Source organism: Leptosomus discolor, chromosome 9 (genome assembly GCF_034619465.1).
Source record: "Leptosomus discolor isolate bLepDis1 chromosome 9, bLepDis1.hap2, whole genome shotgun sequence".
NCBI lineage: Eukaryota > Metazoa > Chordata > Aves > Leptosomiformes > Leptosomidae > Leptosomus > Leptosomus discolor.
Genome location: NC_141399.1, coordinates 18190490 through 18213693, shown reverse-complemented (window position 1 = coordinate 18213693; position 23204 = coordinate 18190490). Strand labels below are relative to the sequence as shown.

Below are 23204 nucleotides of genomic sequence, written 5' to 3'. Positions count from 1 at the left end.
TCACCATTTCCTCAATGAAAACACAGCAAAACCTCATTCACGTGGTCTGTTTCCCAGTTAGCCTTGCATGGCAGTGCTTATTTAAGCCAGTCAAAAATGGCATTTGTGCATTGTAGTGTGTCAGTGCTAGGCCAGTGCACTGTGCAAAGTGCTGATCGGTGTCTTTTAGAAAGCAAGGGCCTTGTAACATTTTTACAAACGAGTGACTTGCATTTGGAGCAAGCTTTGACAAGACCTAGGAAGAAAACTTTTAGAGAGGTTCTTCATTAAGATAGAATAGGCTTGTGTCAGCCATTCTCCATTATAATCCCATTTCTTGATTGGAGTACATCAGCATGCACTTACTATGCACTGCGCATCTCTGCTAAACTGTGGATGGCAAATTCCCATCTCCAGCCTTTATGAGGAGGCAAATGAGGTCAGGAAAGAATCTGGTCAGTAAAAGGGGATGAATAAACAATTGATACTGTGTTCAATTGACACTGTAAGTAGAAGGAGCTTCACTGGCAAACGTATAGCATACGTTAACCAAGTGAGGTTTTTTATTTTTATGAGTCATTTCAATTTTTGCTTCTCTCAACTGAACAGGCCCCAAGAAGCCTATCCCTGACTGTATAGTGAGCGTGGAATCGATGAATATATTTCCAGTGGGTTGGTGTGAGACGAATGGATATCAGCTCAGACCTCCTCGCAAAGCAATAGGTATCAGTTCTGTTCTATTTGCAGTGGTTAGCTGGGTTGATAGAGATGGCAAGACCTTCAAGAGCAGGCTACTGCAGAATTATTGCTAGTGTCAATGAATTTGGAAGCATTCACCATGTACTCAATCTATGCCTTGTGCAGCCATTCCTCTGGCTGTAAGATCCAGTTGGAATCCATACAACTCCAGAACAGGCAGTGTTGGCTTGAGACCCGTGTGGAAACGATCCATTAGTCACAGTAAAGAAATCCTGTCTCTGTGTATGCGCACACACCCATGCTATGCATGTGCTTTTATCTCAGCTGTTCCTGCCATGTGTCTGACCCCGATACTGATTTTACACTTGCACTTGTGCAAGTGTAATCAATGCCATAACAAAACGGTGTTGAGTGTGTGTGCGTTTTGGAATTGAAATAAAGGGGACTGGCTTTCTAAATGGACCGGGTGGCAATGATCCCTTAATGACATAATGTGAAAAAGTAAATCCTACCTGTTCTAACTGCACTAGTAAGTAGCCTAAGACAGTGTTTTCTCTCAACTGGTTAGTGAGCTCTGTTTGTTAAAGTTTAATGGGAGTCAGAGAAACTGAAGAACTTCCTGAATGTTTATTGAGATAATAAAACTGTAAGATTGGCCTGAGCTGTCATTTACTGCAAGTCAAAGCAAGAGAAACTTACCTGAGACGTGTCTGCACTGCCGAGGATGGAGGAGGAAACGCGGGGAACCTACTTAGAGATTTTTTTTGTAAAGAAAAATCCAGAAGTTTGCTGGGGCCAAAGCCTGGAATTGCTGACAAGGCACGTGTTGCATTACCTTGTTTGATGTTATTACCTGATTGTGAAAGCGAGAATTAGCAAGTGGACCCGTCGCCTAGTTGACTTTCTTAGTTGCAACAGCGTTTTCATGCATAGCAATTGGCTTAAGACATATAAGTTTCTAAGCAGCTAATTTAATTCCATTTCCAAGTTAAACAGTGTTCAAGTTACTGTGCCAGTAAAGTGGCGAGCTAGGCCTTTGAACATAACCTTTGGTTGGGTTTCAGCGCCTTTGGGTGCTGAAAAGGGAAAGCGTATCATTCCTTTTTGGCAGGTATTAGAGGCAGTTTAGGGGCTATGATGCAAAGAAAGATGCATAAAAGATGAGATTTCCTAGAAGGCTGGGGATATTTATGCCTGATTTAATGAATTTTTAGTGAAAGTTAAAGTAAACCTTTTGGGTTACTTCAAGTTACATGGATCAGCATGCCTCTAGTGCAGATGGGTCAGCTATCTAACATCGCGGTGACTTTGAACATAGGTTCTTTTTGGCATATAACAGAGGAAATGAGTCTACTATATACATTGTACTAGGTGTTTCATTTGTTTGCTTTCCATACTGTGCTGTTTATATTTTCTTCATCTTCCTTTCAGTAAACAAGCAGAAAAAAATTGCAGTAGTTCAACCAGAGAAACAGTAAGTAACAGGATTTTTTGCTTGTATTTTTTGTTGGGGTTTGGTGTTGTTTTTTTTTTCTTTTTCTAATTGGTTGGTTATTTTCTTTTTCTAATTGGTAAATCATGTTGTCTTAGGTGAGATTTAGCTTTACAGAAGTGTTGTTCTGAGGGTTGAGAGATTCCACAGTCCATTTATCTTAATGCTGGTAGTTCCTGTTGATGTTGAAAAAGACCTCTTGCACTGCTGTAGTAGGAGATAGAAAGCATGGAATTTGTTTTTTAACAATGCTAGTGCAATTCAGCTGAATTATTGAATAGGTCAAGTCATTAAAGGTCTAGGGTTAAAGTTGTTGATCTTTCATTTTTAAAAGATTGCATTATCTGTGAGTTTTGGAGTGCATTTAAGAAAAACTAGCCTAATCTTAAGACGGTGTTTATGAGTTTGTGCTTCAGCCTTTTTTTAATGGTGACTAATAGGGAAAATTACTGGATTCCCTTCCAGTTGTATTCCCCTCTCAAATACAGTTTCTGTAATGTATGCATGCTTTGAAAATGTGGCTGCTTAACATGTAACTGCAATTTTGCACAGCTGACCAGAAAATTTGTATTTAGTGTGAGTGCTGTCATTTAGTAGATGAACTTCTAATAGTTCCTTCCCAGATTAAATTTGGCCCAAATGAGCCAGAAAGGAGAGTTCTAATATGTACAATTCGTCTATAAACTGTCACGCATATGAAACCCCTTTGTGTGAGCCTGCTAAAAAATGCTCAGTAGAATGCCTGACAGTTGGTTTTATTGACTCTTACAGCTTTACAAACACCAGATCTGTCAGTAAGCCTGCCAATGTTTTCATTGCTCCTAAAGTACTGAGCAGGGTGTTCTTCCATGTTTTGTAATTGGGATTCTCACATGAGTACTTGAGTCATTTTGGTGGTATTTTGTTTAAAGTCCGTCTCTTTCAAAATGCATAAGGTAAGACTGTATACTGCCTTGTGCGGTGAAATGTGAAATGAAGTTAAAAGGAGGCAGAAAATGTAAACTACTGTCAATAGCTTTGTGTGGTGTGTTTATCAGCGTGGTAGCCCATATACTTCAAGCAAGGAAGGATTGCTGCTAGCTGTAGCACTACAGTAGTATGTTCCAAATTGAATTTGATAGTCCTTGCATGTTATTACTATGAAACAAGGGACCTCCAGCAGATTAATAAGGCTGGACCTGGGGGGGGCGGGGTGGGGGCGAGGGGAAAGGTGGGTCTTAGTGGCTGAGAGGTGACTATCCTTACCATCTGTCCCTTTTCCCCAACTTCGTTCTTTTAATTTCAGAATTTTGTCTTCAAGGACAGTTCATGATGGACTAAAGAACCAGGAACTGAACTCTTCTGACTCAGGTATTGATCAGAGAGGGCAGGCTAACAAAGACAAAATTCTGTAACAGTTCAACTGCCTCGTTGTTCAGCTGCTCAATGCTTTTCTGTTAGGAGAGGGAAGAGGAGGAAACAGTTTGAAGATTTTCGTCCCTTGATGATTTGTTGAACTTCAAAAAAGAACAAAACAAACAAAACCATACAATTACTTGTGTCCTGTAATTGCTATGTGCACTAAACCTGGAAATTAGATTTTTACGCCAGAACTTTTCCCCCTGCAGCAGAGGGTATGTGAAGCCAAATGTGTACTGTGACCTATGCAGGTGATTTTTTTTTTTTTTTTTATCATCACCTGTTATGTTTAATAATGTTGGGAGAAACATAACAGACACTCTGTGTCTGTGCTCTTGAGTTGTTGGATTCTAGCTTGGGGAAGCAGGTTTGTCTGGTTTTTTTGTTATAACTTCATCATCATGATAAACAAAAGCAGTTTAAAGAGTAAACTGCTTTGTGTGCCAGATGGCGAAATCTAATGATTTTCTAAACTGTTGTAAGAATGAATATGATGAATATGTACATCTGCTAGTGAAACAGTCATACAGATCTATTGGTTTGGCAACAAAATGCCTCTTCTGCTGTGTACTGTGCAGTGAAATGCACATCTGAAGCTGCACCAAATGCAAGCTTTATAGAAATTATTTGTGCTTGCTCAGCATTTTAATTGGCTTTTGGTAGAGTCATAATGTAAATTTTACTTCATTTATGTATCTGCCAGTTATCAACTACTGAGTTTAAGATCTTTAAGTAATAGTGTTGCTTAATCAAGAAAAACTACAACACTGCTAGGGTAAAACAATTTTGTATTTATACATAAGTATCTTGCAATGCATACTGTACATAGCTTTAATTTTGAGCAGCATTGAACTGTTTAATAGGTTTAGAAAACTTAATGTCACTTCATCAGAGGTCAGTTCATCCATTGCTGCATCTTGTGATTGCTGATTTTGAGGGAGAAGAGTCTAAAAATGCAAAGTAATGTGGTATTGTGGTTTAGGATAAACAATGGAGAATAACTTTGCCAGCTTCTCTGGTGGAAGGAGTTTGGTGGAGAGATAGTTACTTGACTGGAAAATTTATCCATAATTGCTCTGTAGGAAGTGCTTCTGCTACCAGGAAGTTGGGATTGTCATCTTGCTCGTTCTCACTGGTGTAATACCATGAAGCATCAGACTAGCCAGGAAGAAATGTTTCTGTTTTGATATGTGACCAGCTTTATTTTCTGTAGTTTGACAATTTGCAAGCATGTATGCGAAGTATGAAAAATACTTTGGCAACATCCAATAACTGATGCTGTCATTGCAAATGTGACACTGAAACTACCCCAAATTCATGTAATTCAAGACTTTTCCCCCTCCTTTTTTACAGCAAGCAAAATACTACGTATTGCAAGAAGTCATTCTTTGCTGTGATTGAAATCTTTGCTTTCTCATTTCTCAGTGGTAATTAATGGAAAGTACTGCTGCCCAAAGATCTACTTCAACCACCGGTGCTTCTCAGGGCCTTACCTTAACAAAGGCAGGATTGCAGAGCTTCCTCAGTCTGTGGGGCCTGGGAACTGTGTTCTTGTTCTGAAAGAGGTGAGGTGGTCATACAGTGGACCTGCATATAGCAGTATATCATAAACACTAAAATGTCTCTCTAACTAGAGATAGGTAATTAATAAATTTAAGCCGATAATGAGTAAAGAGGGGTTTTTGCATAGAATCAAGTATAAATCATGGACTGTTTTATGAACATCTGGAAAGAGTAAAAGCCTCTAATTTATTACAGTCAGCCTTCTACTGCTAAACTTTATTTTAGGTTAAAACAGAGTCATCTCTAAATTGCTACAATCAAAGGAGTTAGTATCTTTTTATAGCTGTAATAAATGCTTCAATTTTAATTAACAGAGTTTAGCTTCAGATAATCCCAAAATTCGTTTACGGTTTGCACTGTTGATGTTAAAACAGAGGAAATACAGATTTTCTCAGTAGAAATGACAAACTATTTTTGGTAATTGGAACATTAAAAGAATTCTCCGTGTTTTATAAGTTTTAAAGTCTCAGCCTTTCCTCATAAGAGAGGTCCTCCTGTCCCCTAATCAACCGTCGTAGCCCTCCGCTGGACTCTCTCCAGTAGTTCCTTGTCTCTCTTGAACAAGGAAGCCCAGAACTGGGCACAATACTCCAGATGTGGCCTCACTAGGGCAGAGTAGAGTGGGAGGAGAACTATCCTGCTGGCCCCACACTGCAGGATGACATTGGCCTTGCTGGCCACAAGGGCACATTGCTGGCTCACGGTTAACTTGCTGTCCACCAGGACTCCCAGGTCCGTTTCCGCAGAGCTGGTTTCCAGGAGGTCAATCCCTAACTTGTACTGGTGTGTGGGGTTATTCCTTCCTAGGTGCAGGACCCTACACTTGCCTTTAATGCCAAAGAGCCTCTTCTTCAGAAATGTGTTTCACAGCAAATTTATGCATACTTTAATGCAGTAATTATTTTTCTGAAATCTCCAGAAAGGTCACAGGGTGGTTGTTATCTGACCTGAGAGGCTGAAAGTTTCCCAAGACATAACTATATGTGCACACTTGAGCTCTCATGAAACAATCACATTAAATGCAGGAATTGGCTCAACTTCGCTGGAAGTTTTACCTTCCCTATCACAACTGGGAGAGACCTTAAGAAAGATTTTCTGGCAGACATGATGTAGAACAAGAGTCCAGTGGACAAGAGTCAAGCTGATTATTGAAAAAAATCCATTTTTGCATACAGAAAAGTGCCCCATCCTTTCTGCAAGTTTCAGTACTCAGATGTAAGCACTCCAAAAGAGCAGGTGTGAAATTCTGTGGCAGCTTCATTTAACCTCGAAGGTTTAACCTGCTTCACTGCCTGAAAGCATAAAGTATGCACAAATCCTGCTGGTAAACAGATGCTGAGTGTTGCTAAGCATTCAACCAGTATGCTTAGTTGTGTTCATTTCAGTTACAACTCTTGCTTGATGTGTGAATCCGAGAGTGAGTTTGGTACTTGCATTATATTTAATACTCTCCTTCTGAACTGTAGACTTCTGAACTGTAGACTTCTGAACTGCTGCATTAGTAGGATTGAAGCTGCAAGTTTATTCTGTCAAGGTTCTGATGCACCTAGTTTGGGAATGATTTGGAATAAGCACATACTGAAAATAAGAAATACAATCTGAATGCACATTTTGTGCCATCCCCCACTAACTTCAGGTTGTTCATGACTTTGGGTTACTTTACAGCACCAGAGAAATTCTCATTTTGTTATAATACAGGCCTTATCATAGTTCATGAAAGCAAAACAGAGAAGAGCTTAAGATTCTGCAGTATGATTTTGTAGCAAGTAGCAGGTTGGCAGGCAGCAAAATCCTGCAGCATTTTTTTGGCACATCTTCACATGTCAAACAATCTCAAAGATAATCACTTAGATTTACCCAAGGTTATGCAAGTTTTGTAGTATTGAGCCCCAGGGTTTAATTTAGTGATGTGTAATTCAAGGGCAACGATTTGGAAATTGCTAGGTACACTCGTGACTCTGCAGACAAATTGTGAAGGTTTGGCCAGGCCCAAAGTGTTGACTGCTCTCAGTTTTCATTTTGGCAGTATCAGGAGGTGTCTGTAATCCTGCTGTGAATGAGTGCTTTGATGCTAGATAATTTGGATGAATAGAAGTAATTTCCTATTCTACCCTGGCACTTTAAAACAGATTTATTGTACAAATAATTTAAATGTATTTTCTCCTCTTCCCTCCCTCACTGTAGGTTCTTACTTTATTGATCAATGCAGCTTACAAACCTAGCCGTGTCCTGCGAGAACTGCAGTTGGATGAAGAGGCTGCATGGCATGGGCATGGAGAGACCCTAAAAGCCAAGTAAATTCTTGTCTTATTCCTTGCTTAGTTGATCCTAGTAGCAAAGTTCTCTGCAGTCTATGCTTTAACTCCTCACATTTCACAGAAGGAAAAAATGCATATACCATATCAAGATGTTGACAGCCGTTAAACTTCCAAATCCTTATAAATTTCTTTATGAATGTCTAGTGAAGTGTATCTGATTTTAATGCTCCTTAGTATGCCAGGTGTGCTCTGCTACTGGTGTGTAAGCAGGTAGAGGTCAAGTAAGAATGGTGTGGTACTGATAAAACACAGCACATACACTGGCACACCTGCAGGTGAGGTTTAAGATAATTTAATTCACCTGGAGATAATTGTCAGTATTTTAAAGCAGAAGCACATACAGCTTAGAAATGAGTCTTCTCAGACTTCCATGGCATTTCCACACAAATTTCTCAGTGGAAGAATATTCCTCTGAAATTATGTTATAGCTGTGCTCTGAAGTGACCTGGCATGCAACAGCCTTTCTACAACAGCCTGCCCTAAAGCACTCCGTGATCTTCCTGCTGAGCTTTTTGAGTTAGAGCTTCTTTGCCAGTTTATTTTGTGGCTAGGAAAACAGCAGTGATCATATTTGCATATATTTGATAAATCCAGATATTCTTTTATAGTCTAGTGATGGTCTTGTAATTAGGTCACTATATGTGCATACTACAGATTAGCTTTTCCCAATATGCCATAGCACGCTTTCCTACCTAGTTTTGAACATGTCAGTAATTCTTCTGTTGGATCAGTTTCATATGTAAAAAGGCACCTTTCCATCTATTGAAGGGTTGCTCTGGATTTGCGCAATAGGAAGATCATATGAAAGGTTAATGTAAATAGAAGATGTAGCTGAAGAATAGAGAAAAAAAATTGTTTGGTTTCACTGAAGTTGCTGTGTCCTTTCTTATATCACAGCAGTGACACCAGTGATATCTGGACTATGATGACATAGCGCTGTTTCTTTCAGTGCATTGACTAGGTGCTTGCAGGCCTGAGACATCCCTAATAGATATCAGCATGTGCCAATAGCTGTCCTGGGAGAACAAAGCAGAAATGATAGATGACTCTGGCAGATATTTCACAGTGTGGCTCTGTCAGTGTCATGGCAAGGCCGATGAACAAAAAGAAACCTTTTCTTAATTTAAATCAAACAGGAACAATATGTGGAGTCATGGCAAGTGACTGTCCTGACTAATTGTTCAGCAGTGAGATGAAAGCTGACTGGAAACGTGACAATCATTCATTTGATTGCCAAAGTATGTGCATAGAGTGGCTCACAAGAAGATGTCTGCTGTTACCTTTATTAGCTGAATTGATCCACTCTGTCTTGGTTTTAGGGACCAGCTGTCCACATCACAGTGGACACTTCTGCAGTCCCATAAAAGCAAAGAACAAACCATCTATGAGCAAAGAAAACAAAACATCTAAACTCTGAGATAGTCCTCTCAAATCGTATTTCATAGTCGCTGGTAGGGCAATGTTGCTGTGTTTGGTGCTGCAGGCAACAATCTGGTGCTGGCTTTTTTTCTTTACTTGGGGATCTGTCGTAAGAGACAGGACTACCTGTTTCCTGGAATTGTCAGTCCATAAAGTTCCTCATTGCTCAGATTTTCCCTCAGTTTGATCTCAAAGCAATATTCTTGTAAGTCTCTCAGTGAAGTACTTTTATCCTGGTCATTAGAGGGCTCCAGAATTATGACCACATTTTCAATGCTAGGTACAAAGGGAAGAGCTACCGTGCGACTGTGGAAGTTGTGAGGACAGCAGATCGGGTGGCAGATTTCTGTAGAAAAACATGCATCAAGTTGGAATGTTGTCCAAACCTCTTTGGCCCTCAGATGGTGCTGGATAAGTGTTCAGAGAACTGCTCTGTCCTGACAAAGACTAAATACAGTGAGTAGGTTGCTGATCTCAAACCAAGGTGGGGCTTGGGATGTTGTATTTTCGTTTATTCTGGCTTTGGCTCCAGCAGGAATCCAAAATACATTGCTTTGCTTACAGAAGGAGCAGCTCAAGCAGTATATACACAGGCCTACAAAATATCCATGTGCCATTGTGTAGGGGAGAAAAAAAGTAATTCTATATTAAGCCATGGTTCCATCTCTTAACTTTTTGTTGTGTGCTTAAAGCTTTAACTTCTTAAGACAACTTTTCGGACAAGAACTGACTCAAGCATTGTAATTTAAGTGGCATTGTAATGACTTATACCAATTTGTTGTGGAACAAAATAAAACAACTTCAAGCTCTTTTCTTAGCTTTCAGGCTTTTTAGGTTTTTAGGGGGTTTTAAACTAACTTTAAGCCTTTGACACTGTGAGAACAAACAGTGCATTGAGACCATGTTTAAAAACTACAGAACATCACAAAAAGCACCATTAAATTGGACCAAGTCTGTGGCTGATGATTTTTGTATAAAATCTGATCATTCAGAGCTTCTTAGAGATAGAGGAAGTCAATCTTTATAGGGCAAGTAAAATTGCTTAGTAACTCTTCTTTCTTAAACCAAATTGAAGAGGACAATATAGACACAGTTATTTTTGAGGTTTTGCAGAATTGGGATTTCTACTGGGAAATTTTCCAGTTTTGATGATGGACAAACGTAACTAGTGACATTGAAGGTTCATTTCAACATGGTGCTCCTTTCTTCTGTCCTGGTAGCACACTATTATGGAAAGCGGAAAAACAAGCGGATAGGTAGGCCTCCAGGTGGCCACAGTAACTTGGAAGTAGCCATGAAGAAACCAAATAAGAGACGGAAGAGGCGAAAACATTTTTTTGTTCATAAGAAAAAACGTTCTTCTACTTCAGTGGATAACACTCCAGCTGGATCTCCCCAGGTATGAGACTGCCAACAACTGCAATAGATACGGTATGCTATCTTTGACCAGCTTCATTTGAAACAACAAGCGATTAGTTCCTTGTATCCTCGGATTAGAGCTGACAAATGGGTGGCAATTATAGCTTTTGTCCTAAACTTCATTTTTTTTTTTTTTATTTTATAACTTTTTTTTCCTACCACTTCAGGGCAGTGGGGCAGAAGAGGACGATGACCAGGACGAGGTAGATGAAGAATCTCTGACTGAGGATAGTACCTCAGAGCACCAAGACGAACTGCTTGAGGAATCAGAGGTATCAGATAAGAAATCACTGTCATCCTCTCCTACACAGAGTGAACTGTCTCATTCCCTGGCTCAGGACCGAGACAAGCGGAAGAGGAAGCTCAGGACCTTTTCCTTTTCTGATGATGAAAATAAACCTCCTTCGCCAAAGGTAACTTTGAATGTAGACTTCTGTTCTAGCTTGCTCACTGTTGGGTAGGCACGAATATATTGGGATTTCTAACCATCATCATAATGTGTTCTCGTAAAATACTTTGTTACCCCTTAAAGAGCATTGTGAAGATCTTACAGAATAATTAAAACCCATTATTTTTATTACAGTCATGTTACAGGACTGTAATAAAGACTAAACAAAAAGCTGTAGACAGAATGGTGAGCTTTCCATTTCCCAGCAGGTAGCACTTCTCTTGGTTCAACCAGAGCAGTGATGTGGTTTCAACCAAATCCTGGGTTTAGATCCCTGCTTACTGGCTCTAATGATGTTATAGCCTCCACCCTCCGTGCAATGCTATTCTGCACATCTCTGCCAAACAAGAAACCTCTACAATTTGAGCTCTCATTAGAGCTTTATTTGGCAGCTGAATGTTGGAGCGTGGGGAAGTAGAGGGGAGTGTTCGTCCATTGCATATGTAGTATTTTGGGAATTCTTTTTGTGCTGGATGGCTTGTCTAGGACATAAAGATAGAAGTTGCTGAAAAGCTGCAGCTGGAGAGTAACCCTCTGGAATGGAGTGTGGCTGATGTTGTACGATTCCTCAAATCCACTGACTGCGCACCACTGGCGAGAATTTTCCTTGATCAGGTATCATTTTCTGTCTGTTAAAATGTTGAATCTGTTGCTTTACTTCTTATCCTCTAATGAATCACAAAAAGAAGCTAGTTTAAATTTTATAATAGGGTTTTGAGGAAACAAATGCATGTGCCACCTTCTGCAGTTTGAGAGAGGAGAGTTAAGGGAATGACCAGAATTTTTCAGCTTTCTTAGTACTTGGTGGAAAACGTTTTGGTCTGTGGGGCATCTGAATCCCAGAAGTATAGAGAATGCCTACAACCAAGCACCATGAAGGCAGGAGCCTGTTTTCTAGGAGATAGAGATTTGCTACCTGTATTGACTTTTCCAAGTGATAAATATTTTCTGTTTTGCAGACTTAACTGCAGGTATCACAGTGTTGTACAGCTGCACAACAAGTGAAAGTTTCTGCATTAAAGTATGCCAACTAGAGTACAAACATAAGTTAACATTGTACTTGCAACTTGGTTAAAATTTGCCGTAAAAAACCCATAAAAACTTCATTATCAAAACTAGTACTAGAACGAAAGATGAGTACGGTTTGTGGTAGGTATTCCAGAAGATGGTTGGACTTGATGATTTTAGAGGTCTTTTCCAACCTAATGATTCTATGATTCTATAAGATGTACTTTTCCTTGTAGAATCTCTGTTTCTATAGAAAGATGCAGAGGTTAGATAAAATTACTTTCTGCACGAAATTTCCTTGGTTTCTATTGCTGGGTTGATTTTTTTACAATAGCATCTTCTGAAATTCTGTCCCTTAGCCAGTGAATTTGAGCTGACATTTTAAGAAAGGAGTTAATTTGTTGTGAGAAAGAGATATTTTTATTTATTTATTTATTTATTTTTTAAGCTGCCTGGAGTAGCCTGAAAGAAATATCTAATTCACAACCGGTCATGAATCTGAAATTACAGCAAGTCAAAGCCGAAGGAGCAAGGAGAATAAAAATGCAAAGTCACTATGGAGTTTTTGTCTTCTGACAGGAAATCGATGGCCAGGCGCTGCTGCTTCTGACCCTGCCGACCGTTCAGGAGTGTATGGACTTGAAGCTTGGGCCAGCTATTAAACTTTGCCATCACATTGAGAGGGTCAAACTTGCCTTTTACCAGCAGTTCGCTAACTAAGGAGCAGCCAAGTTGAAGTGGACCTTTGAAGCACAACTACAAAAACATGCTCCTTTTTCTCTAGCATGGAAAGCCAAATGAATTTAAACCGAGGCCCTGGTGACCTAAAAGCATCTGTCAGCCTCAGTTTTTCACTTTGACAAGAGGAAGATGACATCTGGAGCAAAATGCCAATGCAAACACAGGGGCTACTCTGCCAGCTTGGGAATACAATAGTCTCTTGCTCTATGGTTCTCTTTTTTAAATATATTTTTTAATGATTACAGAAAAGTCTCCTCTGGTGGGAAATGACATTTCAATAGTTCTGTTGGCCACGGAACTTTAAAAGGAGAAACGAATCCTGTTTACGTTAGCATGTAGGCTGCCTGAAATAACCTTTCTCTATTCCTGATGATTCCCAGAATCCCCTTCCCTCCCTGTGGATGAACACTTGCTTTACCACAGCACTGGCTTTGGAATGTGCTCTTTGCACATTCGTGTGTTAATGTTGAGGTTTTTTAATGAATTTGTTCATTGTTAGGACAACAATGTGGCCACAGGGTTCTGAATGTACAGTATAGCAAGAGTGTGGTTCCTTTGGGGGGTTTTTGTTTCATTGTTGTTGGGTTTTTGTTTTGTTTCTACTACCTCTGTAGCCTGAATAGTAGAAGTGATGAACTAAAAAGGGAGGGAACTACTTCTGGACAGATCGTCTGTAGCTGCACAGCAGTCTCTCTTCTGTAGGCATGTCAGGAGTACAAACCAATATCAGCATTCCAAAGCTTTAGCTGAAACCTGTGTAGGCTTCATCTGGATGTTACCTTTTTCTCAAATGTCATAAAACTTAATTATTTTGCACTTCTCTTACAGACGGGCTGTAGGAAAAAAGGAAGGAAAGAGAAAATGCCTCTGCATTTTCTATGTTTTGGTTGTCAGATAATTTTTTTTTTTTTAATTGTGTGAAGTTACTTCCTTTTTCATATACCCACAGCTGGGCCATGTGCACAGAGCCTGTCAGCAGACTTTTGCTTTGCTACCTGAATATCTTTTTAGAGAATATGCTAAGGAAACTGCAATCAGTAGAGGACTGCAACTTGGCTGTGCCAGTGTTTGCATAGTGGAAAGATCTTATGAGCATGACTTTGTATTTTTAACTATTTACAGTTGCTCAGGATCAGACTTGATGAAAATGTGGGGCATTGGGAAGGGGTTTGTGTGCTCTTTTTTAGAGAAGAGGGAAAGGACTGGGGGGACATCTAGTTCAATCAGTAGACCCACTATAGGATGAACTGCTGATTTTAATTTTCCAGGGTAATAAAACCCAATCAGCCACGTGCTGGAGACCTTTGCTTTACACTTAAAGTAAGCGGGCTTACATTACTTGCCATTAAAGATGTGGGGAAACTTGGATCAGGCTCAAGATCTGCATCAAATAAGCATTATGATGGCTTGTATTCATTGACTCTGCCTGTTTTCAGAGTGTTTGGAGGAGCACAGGCAGGAGCTTTATGTCTGCAGCCCTGGTCCTTTGTCCTCTATTTAAACACATTTTTTCAGAAAGCCTCTGGCATACTAAGGCGTTCAAGGTAGGAAGGTGCTCACTGCAGGAATTTTTTTAGGAATTTGCTAAACTCACTGTTTTCTGATGAACACTGGTTACTCTGGTCAGTTGGATTGATTCAAGCATCTCTTAGGGCTAATGCAATCTGTTATTCTGATACTGTGAGCTATAGGATTCAGCGAGGAGGTAGTCTGTGAACTAAGAGCTGAGTATGCACAGTCCGTGTCTATATCTGCCACAAAGGTGTTGGGGGGGGGGGGCAGGGGGGAGGTATCTCCAATGAAAACTCTTTTGAGTAAGCAAAGCTAAATAACTGGGGTTTATTTCTTTTGCCCCTTAGAATAACTGCCTAGTAAAGGCAGAACTATTTACAGGAGTCCTAAAATCAGTTTTGGTTTGTTTTTCCATTCCAGAATCAAAATGTCACTGTTGGACAGACAGTTTACTAGCTGAGTGTTCTTGAGGGAGGGAGGGCAGTGTGTAGCTAAGACACTTTTTTCTCCCAAGTTGTAAGCAGAGTCTGAAAATATGATTAAATTGAAATCAAAGTGCCCCTACTTCTTTTGCCTCACACTAGATACATGGCAAATAAATGGACATTTTGGCTCTTTGTATTGTGGTTAGGTCATCCACCTGTACTCCATTCCCATAGGACAAGCTCAGTGATAAGCCATTAGGCCTGAAAAAATTTTTTGAAAGAAACACTGCTGCTTTGCTGTCAGCATCTTATCTTGAGAAATTTGATCAGCAGAGAACTTTTGGGCTGGAAGATGATGATTTTTGATCATATTTGTCATTCTTCAGGGTTTCCAGAATTCTAGTGCACTGATGCCCAGCAGAATTGACCTGCATAGTGAAAAGTTGTTGCTTCTGCCTTTCCCATGGACAGATAGATGTCTTTTTAAGTAGTTGTCAGGAGAGAGCAGACCTTAAAGGGTAATTGAGTGAACTTGTTAACATGGTGCCTAGGGTTTCAAATACAAATGTCATACTACTTTTTCTCAGTAAATAAAGCAGTCAGCAGTTTCAGAGGTTAGTGGGATACTTACTGGTCACCTTTTGCATGTTTTATAGGCTGGATTTTTCTGCCTTGTTTCAGGAGGCACTGACAGTCTGGTCCCAATGGGATCTATTTTTGTTGAGATTTTCAAAAGGGATTTTTTCATTATTTGTGAAATGTTTTTATGCTGCACACGGGTACTGTACACTCTTGTTTCCTGGAAAAAATGCACTCTTTTATTGCTGGATTTAAAAGGGATAATTGGGGCTTTATCTTGATGGATGGTATTCCTACTTGACTGTTTCAAGTTCCTCTTTCTCTGTGGTTGGCAGGTGACACAACTGCACTTAACATTTGTTTGTCTTATTCCAACATGACTTGAAATCAGCTCACGCGCTGCTTTAGTTGCTCTTTTTCTTCAAAACTGGATTCTGGGTAGCTGATGGCTGAATCTTGGCTTTGGGTGATACTGATGTTTCACCAGTAGGAGTTGCTGGGACTGCAGTAATGTAGGCTTCAGGGATTTGTGCTGTCCTCTACTACATCGTTCACCATAAGATACAACAAAGCTGGAGTCCAGGAGAAGGGCAGTGATGTCTTGCAAATGTCTTCAGTACAAGAAAACGAGCCTTCGATTGGGCCTCGTGTACTGTTTATGTGGATGGTAAAAGGAGATTACCCTTGGCTCACCCACTGAGCGTTTATATTCTTGCTTGTCTTATTTTCATATGCATTGTACAGTCTTGGTCTTGCACATGATAGCTTTAGAAACCTGGTGGTGCCTCCATATGGCACTCGTACTGTGCTAAGCTTAGCTTTGTTAGGCAGAAATATTTTGTTGAGCTACTGTAGCATGCTTTCTGCACCAACACAAGGATTCTATAATAGAGAATGACCTCCAGAAATGTCATGGAAGGTTAACGTGGTGGAATTATCCCCCAAGGTATGAGCAGTTTACAGTCCATCCTAAACTGAAAGCAGTCCTTCTAGACAAGGAGAGGTACGGCACTGATCTTGGTGAATGAAGACTACTTTTTTCTTATGCTAAACATTTCTGAAAGTTGTGCTTTGAGGAATGAAATAAAAGGCAGATTGATTTGTGTTGTATAGAACTTCAGGAGTGTTTGCAGTCTGTCCTGGAATTAACGGAAACAGTAAATACAGAGTTTGGGAGTGGTTGTTAATATTATTTTCTCTTGTCACATCTTTCAGCGGTATTTGTTGGTTTTTTTTAGGATTTGCTAATGTTTATTCTTGATTCCAATGATGCTTTAAAGGAGGGAAGGAGTATTTAGCTGCTAGGTCCACAGAAGTGTAAATATATTTACAGTTGATTGGACTGAGCATTCCATTCTTCTGTGTAAAGTACAGAGACTTGGTACGTTATTAGCAAAGGCAAAGTGGCTTGCGAGATTTTTGAATGTAATGGAATAGACTTCAAAACTATCAAGCTGAAATTGGAGACTGGATACCTTTGGACCAAATCTGTTGTTAGAGAGGTACTAGATGAAGTAGCCTTACCAGAAAGCCAAAAATACGATGATCTTATACAAAGTCCTGTCACATAGTGGCAGACTGATGCTGCCTACTGTGAGCTCAAATTACCTAAAAGTAACTAAGCACAAAGACGTAGGCTTTGTCAGGAGACTTCAAATGATGGCTGAAGGCTCCATTTTAAAGGGACTGTGTGCTGACCCCCATCTTGAAGTGCTGCCGACCTTCCCCAAACATGCACGTAGCCTTGTTTTCAAAGGCAGCCTTTTGGGTGAAGGATTAGAATGGGACTTGGGAACACCAGATACCACAAGCCTCTTTTATTGTTATGTGTTTTTTTCTAAAAAATAAAAATAAAAATAAATAATAATCTCTATGAAATATAGCAAAAATTAATTAAGGTTAGGGACACTTTGTCTCCGTGGTCATTTTTAGCTTCCTTAACATCACATCTGTTGTTCTGAAATGCACCAGACATATGAATGGACTTTATGATGAGAAGACAAAGTTACTCTGTTGGGTGCAAAGCCAGCAGTGTTTGGTTCAGCTTTAAGCCATGGAAGCGAGCAGGTCTTGCGCTGACAAAATTCAGAGGCAGTAGGTGTAGCTGACTTAGCACAAACATGGGCACAGAGGCTGGGGAAGTCCTCTAGCCTTGCACAGTTCAAGAGGAACGGGCCTTCTGCTTGAGACACGAGGATGGCTCACTCAAGGTATGTGAATGAACAATGAGGTCCGGGCATAACTGAGTTCTTGCCCACTCCGAAAGTTGTTAAGTACCAGTGTTTAAGAAGCCTCGTGGAAAAAAAAATCCTGGAAGTGTCATGTTTCTCCTCTCCTCTTTCATTTCTTTCTTTTTTTTTTTTAATTTCTGTTTAAAATAATTTTTTAATAATCTTTGTAGACAATCAGAGGTCTTCTAGGAGACTCTACCCTAAAGGGTGCCTGCTCTCCACCTGTGGGCCTCTTATACTAACTCATTGGAACTGATGCACTTTTCCTGTATTTTGCCTTTTTTAATTAGCTGCTTGTTCGTAAAGATTTAAATGCATATTGTGTTGTGTCCCTTCTGCTTGTTGTTTTATCTTTCTTTAGCTTTTTAAAAAAAAATATATATATGCAGTGAGACTGAAGTACTACATGGAAGAGAAACATGCACAAGAAAATATGCCTATTAAGTCCCACCATTGTTTGAGCAAGTCTAACAATTTAATCAGAGGATTTTTTAAAAAATATTTTGGATGGATATTTTGCTTGTTTTGTCTGTAAATAGTGTACATAAGTTTGTGGTATATGACCGTTTTAAGTGGTTGTAAGAAAATTAAAAAATATACTTAAACTGTTACTGATGGCTTTGGTGTTAATATAACGATAAATACTGCTCCTTACCATGAGCAGTTTTCCATCTTAGAAAAGTGTGGGGAAAGCTCTATGCCATGTTCCATTACTTGTGTAAAAGGTAATTACCACATGCACGGGCTTCATGTTAAGCGCTTGATTAGGCTGTATACAGTTCCCTCAAATACAGGAGTCCAGTTTATCTAAGCCTTCTTCTAAGGTAACATTTTGTTTCACAGGATGCTGAAGCTAATACACAGGAGCTGAGGACAGAACCTACGAATCGGGGTGATTTACTGCTTTCTTTCAACATAAGTAGCTGCTTGGTACGATCTGAAGCAAACCTTCAGGATGCTGCTGCTCCTTCTGGATGGTTTTGTAAAGGTTTACACTATCCCAGCAAGTCAAAATTTTAAAAAGAGCTGGCTTTGCTTTCTCTGAATAACATGAGGGACCACAGGATGTTTCAGAAACAGGTCAGCCTTGTGAAGTTCTTGTTTCCTTACTTCAGGATGTTTCAGAAACAGGTCAGCCTTGTGAAGTTCTTGTTTCCTTACTTGGCGTTCCAACAGACTCTACTCGTGTGCTTCTCCACACTTGTTTCTTGGCTACACTTCAGTTGTCTTGAACTCATTTGATACTGGGTGCAGAAAATGCATAGGAGTGGGAAGAAACTGATTTGCTTAACGCTGTCTTTAAGCATCTATACATGCATAGGATTTAACCTAAATCTTTTACTTGCCTTCAGAGAGCACCATCTGCTTGAGAGAAATATGAAGGCTCATGAATAGCATATATCAGGAGGCAGCGTTGTCTTGTCTGCTACAGGTTTCAGAAGGGCTTAGGGGAGCTGTGAGGAGCTGAAGACCCTTGAAGAGGTGTTTTTGGAGAAAGATCTATTTTAAAGCATGGAACATGGAGTAATATGAGGCATAAGCCCTTCAAGTTACATTTCCAGATTCGTGGCTGACACATAGATTTTCTGTGTAAAAAGCATTTGAAAGCTTCAAAACTGCTCCTGGGCCACAGGTAAGTAGGTCAGGTCCACATTTGAAGTGCAGTGCTTGATGGTCGTTATCCCTGTGTGCAAGGGGGAAGAACAAGGAACCTGCTCTGGTCCTTTCACCACCTGTTAGATACCTGTGCACTCCTGAACTCTTGCTTTTGATGCAGCTCAAAGCAGAGGAGCGTTGACTTGAGGTGCAGAGGCACTGGACAGTGCATTTTGGCTGTGTGCTCTGAGTGAGAGAACTGAGCGCATTTATTTTTGCAGATGCAACTTCCAGACATTTATGGCACAGCCTAAATATCGGAGAAATCAGTGCTGTTTGCCAGCGCTGTTTGGCATCGCCGGCCAGGAAGGACAGTCACGTAGGGTGGATTTGTAAGATAGATGCAACAAATGTCATTATTTGAACAACTCTTGCTTCCTGTGCTCTGCATAGTTTTCTGATAGACTTAAACATGTACTTCCTGGGTTGCACTTTTAAGTGAATTCACACTTAGGCTAGAATTTTCATTATTTAAAGAAATTCAAGAAACGGTGTAAGAAAAAACTACACTGCGTCATGACCTAGGCTGATCCTGCACTAAACCCAAGAACCTAACGTTGAGTGCAGTTCTGCCTTGTGGTTTAAGAGGGTATGGTGTGATGGGGTCAGTCAGACTCACTGGTCAGCAGGTACGTTTTCTAAATGCAAGTGCTGATGTATTACGTTTTTGCCCATCGGTTGCCCTTTTAAACCACTTTCGCTAAACAATTCAGGTCGTAATTTTTTCGTTGTAGTTTGATGTCAAGCTTGCCTGCCCTGTGGTGCTAAGCTAGAGCTGCCGGGCGAGCAAAACCCGGTCTGGGCGCGGGTCTGAGTCAGGGTTTGGTCTGCAAGGCCGCCGCGCGGTCAGAGACCCCTCCGGCTGCTGGAGCCAGAGCGCCGCGGGCACTGCTGCGTGGGGCCCCGCCGCGTCGGGCCTGGCGGGCTGCCGGCTCTTGCCGGGCAGCAGCGGGAAGCCCTGGGGAGCGTTACGGCGACTGGAGCCCGGGTTCCGACGGACGGACGTCCGCGAGAGCTCTCCTCGCTCTCCTCCCGCGAAGGTGCGTGGGCAGGAACCCCCTCCCGGTGGCGGTGCCGGCCCGAGTATTTGGTGCGAGGTTTGCACTGGCCTTCCCCTGAGGGGGAGCCGGCCCTGGAAGACTGCCGGACGCCGGCCGGTACCCGCCCCTCCTGGCGCGCGCTGGCCCGCCGCCACCCGCTCCGGGCGGGCGGTACGGCAGGGCCGGGGCTCGGCCAATGAGAGACCTGCGCGGCCGGTGACGCGGCGGGGCGGGTGGCCGGGCGCAGGAAGCGGGGCGGGGGGCGCGGCCTCGGCCGCCGGTCGTGTCGTCGCTGCTGCCGCCGCCATGCGCCGCTAAGGTGGGCGCTGGCCGGGCCTCGCCATGGGGGCGCCGCCGCCCAACGGCAGCCTCGGCCTCACCGACAGACCCCCGCAGCCAGGCGGAGGGGCGGCGGCGGGGCCGGCAGACCGTGGCTGCGAGAACGGGGCCCTCATGGACAGCTTCGGCATCTTCTTGCAGGGGCTCCTGGGCGTCGTGGCCTTCAGCACCCTCATGTGTGAGTGGCGGCGGGGGCGGGCCGCGGCCTCCGGGCTTCGCCGGCTCCGCGCGGCCTGGCAGCGCAGGGCGGGGGCGGGTGGCGGCTGGACGGGTCGCTTCCTCCTCAGGGCGGCTCGGTTAATGGTGCCGCTGCAGTGTCCGGAGGCCGTCCCGCGGGGAGTGTCCTGCTGTCCCGGGCTCCCGGCCCAGCTGGGCCGTGAAGGGCCGCAGCGGCCTCGGGGAAGTGGAGCCGCGGCCGGGTTGTTGTTGGTGCCGGGTGAGCTAGAGCGGGGCCGTGAGGTGAGGCTGCGGGACGCGGCCCGGGGAGGCCGCTTCGCTGCTCCCCCGGTGGGCTCTGTGCCCCCGCAGGGTTGGAGCAGGGCGTTAGCCTCGAAGGCACGCGTTCAGGACGGGGAGCCTTGTTTCTGAAAGACCGAGTGTCAAGCACTTAAAGCAAGTGCAGTTTTTAAAATTTGCTGTCCTAATATTTGCACCCGTGCTGATAACAATTTACCACTTTGGGGGTGGGCCTGTATTCTGCTTTGAATACAACCGGCGGGATGTGGTGGTGTGTGCAGAGTCACTCGGGTTTAGAATGTGCAGAAGAAAAGCGTGAGGCTGTTACCAGTTTTACTGCAAGCGTACCTTGTCATGTCAGCAACGGCAAAGTCAGACACGCTTGTTTAAACCACACCACCGTGCTGCACTTAGAGTGTGCGCTACACCTCGGAGCTGGAGCAGCCGGTGAGCCCATAGTGACTGTTCACAGCAGCTCAGCTGACTAGCAGAACTTGTTACGCTGCTCGTTTCAGTTTCATGGAAAGGCAAGAAAGGCTTGAGGCTGTAGTGACACCAACCTTGCCTGCTCTGAGGGAATCGCAACACAGAACAGTATTAGTAGATCTTTCTCTCTATCCTGTACTGTAGTTAGTGTCTTTTCAGCTGAGGGGTGGAAAACAAGCCCAGTGCCATTACTCAGCTGACCATGAAGTTGCTGTTAACAAAACATGGGGGAGGGAGAAGGGAGCATCAGCTACAAGTATTTTACAGTTTGGTCTAAAGACCAAAATCCTGTTTATGTTAGAATTGAACTGATAACCTTTCATGCTAGTGTCATACAATTATGGTTAAGTCAAAAATTTACTAATGCCCTGTGTTTGCATACTTGAGCATTTCAGTCATGGTTAACAGTTGCATTGCTCTTATAAAAGCTATGCCTGTAGCAGTCATCATTGTGTTACTGAATGCCAACAGTAGGCACCGGTGTAACATTTGGTCAGTCAGAGCATCCTCGTAATTAAGAGTTTTAGCAGTTTCCAAACAAAAGTACCTCACAATGATGTGTATACATTGTTGGTTTTGGAATTAAGAGATACAAATAGGTAATTCTTATGGGTTGGGTATCAAAAGGTGAAAAACTACACGTTATTTGTCAGGGTGGTATCTTTTTTCTGGACATGGTATCACTTTATGCATTTTGCAGTAGCACTGGAATACTTAGTGAAGACAAGAAGAAGTGAGTACAAAAAGTATGTACTAGGAAAATGAAAGCCTAGTTGTTAGCTGCGCTTCCTCCTTCACTCTAGTTAGATATTTTTAAACCATGAACAATTAGAAGGAGATTATCAATGAAGAGCTTGCAATTGTGGAAGAAGGGAGTGAAAGAAAGGTAGCCAGTCCTCACAACGGTACTGGTAAGAAAAGGAATCTATTTCCAAAGGAGATTTGAAGAAAAAAAAGTTGCAATTTGGCATGCTTACTAGTGCTTACATTTAAAAAGAGAAGGATAGGTATGTTTGTCCCAGTTTTGGCAGCCGTGTTCTCTTCCACTTTATTTTGGGTCTCTCCCCTAGCCCTAGCAGAAGAAGCTGGCCCCACTGTGTGGACCAGTTGCAGTTCTGTCTCAGTTAACGCTGTGCTGTGCTGCAGGGGTGGTTCTGTTTGTCTGCTAGTTTTGTCTGAATGCTTCTGTCCTCTTTAGATCATATGCAAAACATCTGGTATGTTGTTCCACAACCTTTGTAAGTTGCCTCAACAAGTAGGACTTTGTGATCCACATGTCACATCAGATCTGTCAGAGGAGCAGGAACTTGTGGCTGAGAACAGGAGGGCAAGCGTGAGCTTTCCTCAGCAGTCGCCTCGGCACATTTGTAGTTGTTCCTGTCCCTGAGCCGCTGTGGCAGAAGGGATGCCACAACTTCTGAAGCTCCGTCACAGAACCGATACAGCAAGAAAAATAAAGAGGGAGGTGCGGTTAGTTTTAAGCTGGAGTATTTCCATGCTCTGGTCCTTTAGCTGTCTGGCACAACAGAGGGGATAGTGCTCAGGGAGAAACAAGTGGCTGTAGGCAGGGGCTGCTTGAGAAGTGGCACCGCTGTCGGGTCAGAGGTGGGCCTCCCTTTTTAACAGCATTAATTGCTGGTGCAGCTGTATCGCTTCTCCAGCTCTCCATCGAAAGTCAGAGAACTGAAGACACATGCCTGGCTGGTATTTAAATTTAGTCACTTGAGCTACTCTAATACTTTGGTTGCAATTAATGGTGCAGAACCCTCTGTGGAAAAATAAATTAAAGCAATGGCAACAGAGATACATTGTACAATTGCTTTTTATGCACAAAGGTTGTTTTCCTTTGAAAAATATTTGATTTGACATGTAAAGAATAAGAATTTTTGGTAAGTGGCTAAATCAAAGGCTGACCAAGACTTGCCCTTGTTTAGATAAATTTTACCGTGCTTGTGTACAGTGGAACAAAGAAAATTTTTATTATTTTTTTTCTAAT

General features: G+C 42.2%; 2 protein-coding genes across 2 annotated transcripts in view; both read left to right on the top strand.

Moving 5' to 3' along the window:
* SFMBT1 (Scm like with four mbt domains 1) overlaps positions 1 to 12463 on the top strand; it is a 32848-nt gene extending 20385 nt beyond the window's left edge. The window contains exons 11-20 of the mRNA XM_009945917.2: positions 589 to 702; positions 2110 to 2152; positions 3456 to 3520; positions 4994 to 5133; positions 7316 to 7425; positions 9149 to 9324; positions 10089 to 10267; positions 10455 to 10700; positions 11222 to 11350; positions 12323 to 12463. Coding sequence (XP_009944219.1) covers positions 589 to 702; positions 2110 to 2152; positions 3456 to 3520; positions 4994 to 5133; positions 7316 to 7425; positions 9149 to 9324; positions 10089 to 10267; positions 10455 to 10700; positions 11222 to 11350; positions 12323 to 12463 — 1343 coding nt within the window. The remainder of the gene's footprint in view (positions 1 to 588; positions 703 to 2109; positions 2153 to 3455; positions 3521 to 4993; positions 5134 to 7315; positions 7426 to 9148; positions 9325 to 10088; positions 10268 to 10454; positions 10701 to 11221; positions 11351 to 12322) is intronic.
* A 7806-nt stretch (positions 12464 to 20269) lies between these two features.
* STIMATE (STIM activating enhancer) overlaps positions 20270 to 23204 on the top strand; it is a 33165-nt gene continuing 30230 nt past the window's right edge. The window contains exon 1 of the mRNA XM_086469836.1: positions 20270 to 20444. Within this exon, the coding sequence (XP_086325962.1) occupies positions 20270 to 20444 (175 nt within the window). The remainder of the gene's footprint in view (positions 20445 to 23204) is intronic.